Consider the following 9,088-nt stretch of genomic DNA (forward strand, 5'->3'; position numbering starts at 1 on the left):
CCATTTTTTTCTCCACTAAAAATTTTTTCACTCCAAATCCATAAAAAAAAAAAAAATTCATTAACTTTTAATTCAATAAATTTTTCAACTGTTCATTTTACCCAACATTCTTATATATATCTTGACTTTGTAACTTTACTAGTAATCTCTACTTGACAACCATAATATATACACAGGATAATATAAAATACGAAGGACCCTTGATGTGACAGTGTCTACTCCCTCGTGCAAATAATCTTGTGTATCTAAAACCAACAACTAGTGTCACACCAACATCAACTTCAACCCATTAAAAAAAAAAAAAAAAAAAAATACCCTATTCTTCACGACTCCACAACAATTCATTTATACACAAAAAAATTTATCCGCCTAAATTTAAAAAATAAATTTACTTAAAATATCAAATAGCTGTCTGATTATAAAGTTAGCTTTGTTCTTTATATTTATTTAGTATTTAATATATGAAGATTAAACAATGATATCTCATCGGCGGTGGTGGCGCACGACGTGTGAAACAATCGATAATTAAAATAAACAAAAAAAAAAGTGTATATATGATAATAATAAACATCGATAAGAGATTAGTAAGCAAATATTTATATAATTAATATATAAATAGAAAGTGGCATGCATCCCAGATGATAAATTTAAATACCCGTGTAAAAAAAATTGTATTCATAATGAATTTAGATCTAAATTTCATTACCAAACTCAGATCGTGACACAAATATGTCGTATGATGAATTCGCCCCAACAACTGTAGTTACGTCAAAATTACGAATTAATCAAATTTTTATCAAAATGACATGATGCTTATTTTAAATACGTGATAAATTCTCTTTCCAGTCGATACTGACTTGTTAGACTAAAAGAAGTTTCTAAAGTTTTTGAATTTAAAAAATTGACTATATGCTAAGTATAGTAAAAATTCGGTCAAATTCCTCTAAATGTCAGTCGAAATCTTTTTCAAATTCGTAATAAAATACTTTTAGAATCACGGATTTACGAGATGAAAAGTTGTCAGAACAAATTTAAGATAAACGTCATATTTGTGTTACGATCTGAGTATCGATCTAAATTCATTAAAAAAAAATATCTTTTTTACACGAATATTAGTTTGAGTAAATGTAATGATAATATAAATAAGCAATGTACACACACCGACTTAGTGTGGCAAGGGTGATAGCACCGGCCACTAGGACCCCGTAGATCATCGCTTCCTCTTTCTCCTATTGGAGGATATCCGTCTTCTCCCAATACAATTTCTTCTTATCATCCACTTACTCACTTCCGTTTACATTTAAAAAGTATTTCATTTATTGTAAATAAATATAATTCACGATTTTTCGGTAAACTAGTCATCGAAAAAAAAAAAAACTTAAAAAAAATCACCCTGGAATTTTGAAAGTAAAAAAAAATTTTTTTACTTGAAAAAAAAAAAAAAACTGTCAGCACCTAGGAGTCTGTGCGACTTGGCGATCTTATAGTGACTGAGTAGTCCCGTGATCCAACTCCCAGTTACTCAGTTTGCGGACTCACTACTCACTCACTCACTGATGCCTGAGTCCCACCTCCTCTTTTTCTCCATCTTACCTCGGCTCACTATATACCAGCACAATAGTGACTATACTACACCACACTACACATCAACCAGTTACCTTTTTCCCCTCTCCATTGCCAATACCGACCACCCTCACGCGTGTGGGGGATACTGTCTCGAGCCCTGGGCCCAGCAATTTCATTACACGTATCATTAAATGTATTGCTGCATCTATATTTTTTTCAAAAACGCGTTGTCCTATATATTTTTTTATATTTTTAAATTATTTAACATTGAGGACTGTTGAGTAAAATTAACATGTTAAAATTTATTGAATTTAATTTAAATAGAGAAAATTAATAAAATTGATAATTTTTTTTGTTTTCTGATTAAGAAACTGACATAATCTAATTAAATTAGCACTCAAATATTTATTTATTGCACTGAAAAAATTAGGAATATGAATCGTTGAAGATGATCTATTATTTATGAATAAAAAAATCGATAAATCCGTTGAGCTGCGGGCCAGCGTTAAAACTTCTCGTTGTTTTCAAGATCTTTAATAACATTGGTGTTTTTAAACTCGAAAACTGTACGTTTTATATTGAGCTTGAAAAATTGAAGACATCGAAATACTTGATAAACAAGAGTTCTTAAAATTTTTATTTACGATTATGTTGAAAAAATCAATGTTTTCAGACAGAAATCAATGTCAATGATAAAAATAATTTCAATGACTTTCGAAAAAGATCAGAGCATTAATAGATATAGGATCCGAGAAAAATGTATGAAAAGGTGTGTTTTCGATTTTTTTGTGGTTAATATTATTTAAACTACAGAACGAATTGCATTGCATTATGTGATGATCGAGAAAGACCCTGACGACGAAAAGTTAGTATGATTTTGAACACATTTTAGTACATTACATTGTGATGTATCCGGGAAAAATGACATAAATTGTTATTTTTATAATTTTTTGTCATCAATATCTTTTGAACCAATCAACAGATCTTGATGTTCGATATGGCAATCGGTGTTTCATTGAGTTTTAAAGCTGATAAAATTTTAATTATGATTGATTCCATCGTTTTCAAAGATATACGCGAAAAACTGTTTTTCGTCATTTTTTTCTCCGACTATATCTTTCGAACGAATTATCCGATTAAGATGGTTGAGGCGGCAATATTTAACCACACGGAAAATGTGATTTTGACGTGATTTCGATAATAATTTGAATAAACAACATCACATTTCTAAAATTTAACTATTTAAAGATGATATAAACTTTGGATTACCCTCTTTCACCCCATAGTAATTGATATACGATAAGCTGAAAGGCTAAAAACCCTTAACCGGTTAACCACTGGTATATTTGCCCTATGACTAAAGTAATTTTTCTATAAATTCGCCCGGGTCAAAATAAAACTTGATTTAGACATGGTTTACTAAGTCGAAATTTGGAGCCGTTTTTCACAAGACAAACTCGACTTTTTTTACGGAGGTATGAAATATATTAAGTTTTCGCCTTGGTTTAGACTTAACTGGCTTACTTAGTCACGATTTAAGACGAAAAAGTTGAAATCAAGTCGAAATTGACTTGGTTTAGACTTATTCGACTTAAAATTTAAGGCGAAAAAGTCTAAATCAAGTCGAAACTGACTTGATGTAGACTTATTCGACTAAAATTATAAGTCGAAAAAGTCAGAACTAAGGTGAAATAATTTTTATATATTAAGGCGAAAGTAAGGCAAATAAATGACTTTTTTTCGACTTGGTTTAGCAAGTCAAAAGTAATGTGAATGACTATCGTGCTCAACGTAAAGACGAATAAGTTGAAATTAAGATGAAAAAAGATCAAAAAGTTGAAAAAATTTAAATTTAAGTCGACAAAGTCGAGATCTTATCAAAAAATCGTCGGCAAATCGGTAACTTCAAAAGAAAATAAGGCGAAGCGAGCCTGAATCAAGTTTTATTTTTGACCCAGGTCTTTATGTAAAAAATACCATAAAATTCTCTGCGTGTACTTTCTTAGCAAGTCAAAATCAAGATATTATTTTGATTTGGATATTTGTAAAAATATCAGTACGTTTTTAACTTCCCTCTAAGAAAAATCGGCCCTCAGTAGTTCGGATAGTCGACTTCACCCTTGTCTGAAATCATCTCATTTCATTCCTTGTTGTTCTCGATTGTTGTTCTCGATGCCTTGTTTTCCACCGTACCTACAATCCTTAACTTCAATATTTCATGCACTTATTTACTATTCGAAAGATCGACAAGAATATGGTAACTTTGCAGTATTCAGAACCTCGATTCAAGAACTAGAGGCATTAGAGAATACCGGCCTGGAAATTAATTTATCAGGTAGAGAAAAAAAGAAAATATATTTCAAACTCGGCTTAATTTTAGGTGATAATCTGGGTTTACATTCTATTCTTGGTTTTGTGGAAAATTTGAATTCATTTTACTCGTGCCGATTTTGTAAAATGGACGTTGTTCTACGTTCGCTGGCAACGTTAGAAGATAATAGATTATCACGTGATAAAAATTCGAATGAAACTGATGTAAATTTAAAAGATCCAAAGTCTACGGGTATTAAGGAAAAATTTATTTTTAATGGTTCACCTGATTTTCATGTTCTAGATAATGTCGTAGTTGATATTATGCATGATTTTATTGAAGGTATTATGCACCGAGATAGGTTTAATATCTTAGATTACTACATTAACATAGCGAAGCTCTTTTCTCTAATTGAACTGTCTACTCGGGCAAAGTGACACGATTTTGTGAATTTGATGATAAGAATAAGCCACCTGAAATCTTGCCCAATTATTTAAAAAATGGATCACTAAAATTGTCAGCTGGTGAAATGTTAACATTTGTTCGTCATTTTGGTATGATTATGGGAGATTTAATACCAGGTGATGATATTGTTTACAGAATTTATTTCATCCTACTACAAATTTTTTATATAATGTTAGCACGAACGGTTCATAAAAATTGCCGAGGATTATTGAGAACCTTACACGGAAAAAAAAAATTAGGCGCTGCAACAGGATTTTCATGTTACAGCAACAGGACAAAATCCTGTTGCAGCAACAAGATTGTTCCTGTGGAATAGAGAAAATAAGGAACAAGTTTCACGTACCAATTTTTTTTGTCAGTATAGTAAAATTTAAAAATTTAAAAAAAAATTCAGTTTAAAAAAAATACTAATTTTAAAAGTGGAATTTTTCCCGAACTTAATTTTTCTCAAATTTTGAATTTTCACTATATCGACAAAAAAAATTGGTACATAAAACTTGTTCCTTATTTTATTGATTTCACGCAAAATCCAGTTGCTGCAACAGGATTTTGTCCTGTTGCTCTCACAGGATTTGTCCTGTTGCTGTAACATGAAAATCCTGTTACTACAACAGGATTTCGTCCAGTTGCAGCGCCTATTTTTTCCGTGTATATGTTTAGATGCAAAATGACGGTAAAAAATTTTTTATAAAATAATTTTCTGGGCAAAATCAAAGTGGTGTGGGAACCGTCATTAAATTAAAAGATTGATCGTTGGTCAATTTTTCACTGATCAAATGACGTCGATTGTCTGACAGTTGTCCAGACGATTTCTCTGCCTTGCATCATTACTTTAAACACATGTAGTTTTGGAGTGAAATTGTTTCATTTGGACTGGCTGCAGACATTGAAACTCTGAGCAAAGATGCCGGTAATATGGAAAAAAATATGTAACGTAGAACAGAAACCGAAATTACGCAGCAAAGAGACTAATAAGACCTGATGCATAACATCTTTCCACTAAATTACCGACCACTTTAATAATGGCCTTCTTTTAATGCCGGAAAGTAATGAAATGAACAAAATATGTTTCTTAATAAAATTATTGGCAGGAAACTAATAAAAGTACTGACAATGATATTCCGTATTAATTGATTATCATATAATTGAAGTATTAATAAATAAAACCTGCCAAGATAACAAGCTGATAAGATTTTGAAACTGATTAGATTAGTAGATTATGAATCATTCAAACATTGAACTCCAAATAACTTACAAAGCTTCAGAGTTGACTATAATTGAAAATGATCTAATCATTTCCCTAGTAAAAATCAAATAAGGCACTGGGTCGCATCTCGCTAGCATCGCTAGAATCAATGCTAACGGTAGATGACAAACGAGGTGGTCCTCATTTGTTTTTACTAGGGTTGATTCTCAAGTAATTTAGGATAAAAAAATAAATTATTTAACATAAACGAAGTCTCTCCTTTTTGTCTCTATTACTCTCGAGTGATCGAACAGTACCACCCTGGTTGCACTTGCCCAGTAATAAAAACTTTTTTCACGTTTTTCTTATGAACAAATAAAAATTTTCGATAAAATAAAATCTGAAAAACGGTTCCTGTGGGCGAACTCCGATGTTTTCGAGCTCGAAAACGTTATGATTGATAAACTTTTGTGGTCTTGGAGCTCGAGAAACGGCTGGAGCAAAAATATATACATTTCGCTGAAAAAAAGTACTTTTTGTCAGATGCTATCATTGAATTAAATCGACCAATTTGAACGTGCTTTGCGGCAATCAAGAACTTGTTGAGACTAAGAATCGATCAAACTTAAAAACAAATCAGTCCAGCAATTTACGAGCTATGCAACAAAAACTTACAATTTTTATTTTTCGTATAACTTGTAAGCTACTCGACCGACCGACTCCATAATCTAATCAGTTCCAAATCTTAGTGAGCCCTTTCGATTACTGCCAAGTACGTTCAAATCGATTTAAATCGTAGTAACCCAAATCGTCGAGATTTGATGAAAACTCAATTTTCGAAAATCCTATGCAGGAACTGCCAGAGTTGAACGACGGGGCCCAGCACTGGGTAACCTAGCCTTGGCCATCTAATTGCAAGCCAGACTTGGGCCAAGACTGACTAACCTTGCCTTGGCAATTCGATGGCAACCCAGGCTTGGACCAAGACTGGGTGCCCCTGCCTTGGCCGTCCAATGGCAACCCAGACTTGGGCCAAGGTAGAATTACCCAAGTTTGGCTATACCTATGGTTTAATAAGTAGATCATATAAATGTTTCAGTTCATCGTTAGTAGGTTCGTCCAGTAGCTACCGTTCGGGCCCAGCAATCAGAAGGATGGCAGTTCGCGCCCGGAGCCAAGCAGAATTTTCACCGAGTTTTTTTCACATCATTTACCTCCTTTAGATAGTTTAAACGTTAATGATCATGAATTCTACACAGTTAATAATAATAAAATTTTTTTTTAATTAAATTTATTCGTTTTCTCGAGGCATGGGCAAGGTCTGGCAAAAAAGTCAGGGCCAGGTCTAGCAACCAGGTCTGGCCCAATGTTATCATTCCAGAGTCCTACCAAGGCTGGCGTACAAGCTTGGGCCAAGGTTTTACATACTTGGGCCAAGCCTGGGCCCGTCGTACTTTCCTCTCTGGGTTCTTTTTGTAGATAAGAATTCTAAAAACGGTAACTGAACATTTTATATGAAACACATTTTTATTTTATTTCAGAAATGATATCCCATTTCGCCCAGATGACTATTTAAAATATAGTGCTTTATTTTATCCCCAATTCTCTTATTCAAAAATGGCTTCACGAATTGTTTTCTGATGAGGCTGGACTTGACTATCTGACGGGAAGGGGAGGGTTGACATCATTCGAATCAAGTAATGAAAATGGATTTTTTATAATCTTATAAGATAATTAACACTATTACGAAAAATTTCGTTTTTCACTTCTATTGCACTGTAAAAAGAGCGGTGGACTAATTTTAACTCCGCCCGGTATTAAAATGAAATTACAACGGTGTAGGAGTCGTAATTCGGCGGTGTTAAACCGGTGTAAAAGCGGAGTAAACTGCGTCCGCTTGGAGTATTAACTTTAAAGATTATAAAACACAAAAAATGTCAGTTCTTTATGAAAATTAATCTAAAATATCATTTATTACACTGATAAAAAAATTGACTTCATTCAAGATCAAAAATCTTGAACCAAGAATATCATTTAGAAGAAAATGATATTCTTGAGTCAAGAGAAAAAATTCTTGAGCCAAGAAATTATTCTTGGTTCAAGTAAATTTCTCTTGGCTCAAGAATTTTTTCTCTTGACTCAAGAATATCATTTTCTTCAAAATGATATTCTTGGTTCAAGATTTTCGCTCTTGAATCAAGTCAAATTTTTTATCAGTGTAACAAGTATAGTGAACGAGTATGAAAAAATATTCACAGAGTAAAATATTTTAACACCGGTAAAGAATATCTACACCGGCGGCGGTGTTATTTTGACACGTCTAGAATATTTACACCGGCGGTGGCGTTATTTTCACACCGCTTTCGGTGTTGAAATTTAACACCTACACCGCTTGGACACCCCGGTGATTTTTTACAGTGTAGGTATTGTTACTAAATAAACTGTATTCATAAATTTCGAATCAGAAAATAATAAAAACATTATTTTAATAATCCGTACATTTATTAAAATCATATTAACATGTTAATATGCATATAACTAATCTTTCTTTCTTAAAAAAATAGAAAATACATTAGGAAAAATGAAAAAAATAATTAATAAATTAAATTTTTTATTTTCTTTCTATTATTTATAGTTTATTTTTTTCATATTTATCAACGCCTGCAAAAGGTGGAGAATGTCAATATATACAGTAATAAGAGATTTATTAATATTATTGACAGTTATATTAGACGTACATAAAAATATATAATATCTCTTAACTGTTTGCATTTTCTTTAAATGCAAATATTAACTAGTTCCCATATTTAAATTAACGCGATAACATATAAAATTATCGAACATTCATTGCAATATTATAAAATATCTCACAAGATATGTAGGTTATAGGATGAAAAATGAAGAATTGTAATTTACATAAATAAAATATATATACAAAAAAAAAAAAAAAAATAAAAAAAAAAAAAAATAAGAAAACAAATTTCAATCACAAGTGAAACCGCGTTGGATTAACATAATGACTAAGCCGTAGAACTATGAATGAACTTGGTATAGTATATACAACTATACAATACAGAGAGTAGTGTACTTATTTAAATAAAAACTGTATGGCACGTGGGCGTACGCCACGTACGTCAGCCAATCATTTAAATGCCGCTGAGGTAACACATGCAGGCATCGCGTACAACTCACACTCGTCGTATATATCGTTTAACTTATATATTAAATTAGACTTATTTAATTACTATTTATCTTCGGCATATAATCAATTGTTAATTGAGTTTATACTCATATATGTACTATCATATATAAATTGATAATATGACGTGAATTTTATCAAGATAATAAACGAGGTTGCATTGACATTTTTTTGTTTTTTGTTATTCATTTCGTACAATTGTGTTATTAATGTAGGAATAAAAAAACGATAAGAAGTGATGAGGTGGTCCTTGGCGCCAACTAACCTGCTTCAATCTGATGGTGTTGATATAATATTATTCACTCACTTTCAGTTAATCTTATATATATATATATATATATAACATTATTTAATGCGGGTT

At 31.8% G+C, this 9,088-nt stretch overlaps 1 protein-coding gene across 1 annotated transcript in view; it reads right to left on the reverse strand.

Moving 5' to 3' along the window:
* The window catches only part of LOC130674848 (putative uncharacterized protein DDB_G0292438), a 47,237-nt gene extending 45,700 nt beyond the window's left edge, over positions 1-1,537 (reverse strand). The window contains exon 1 of the mRNA XM_057480279.1: positions 1,160-1,537. Coding sequence (XP_057336262.1) covers positions 1,160-1,214 — 55 coding nt within the window. The 5' untranslated portion in view covers positions 1,215-1,537. The remainder of the gene's footprint in view (positions 1-1,159) is intronic.
* Between the last annotated feature and the right edge of the window lie 7,551 nt (positions 1,538-9,088).

Source organism: Microplitis mediator, chromosome 9 (genome assembly GCF_029852145.1).
Source record: "Microplitis mediator isolate UGA2020A chromosome 9, iyMicMedi2.1, whole genome shotgun sequence".
Classification (NCBI taxonomy): Eukaryota; Metazoa; Arthropoda; class Insecta; order Hymenoptera; family Braconidae; genus Microplitis; species Microplitis mediator.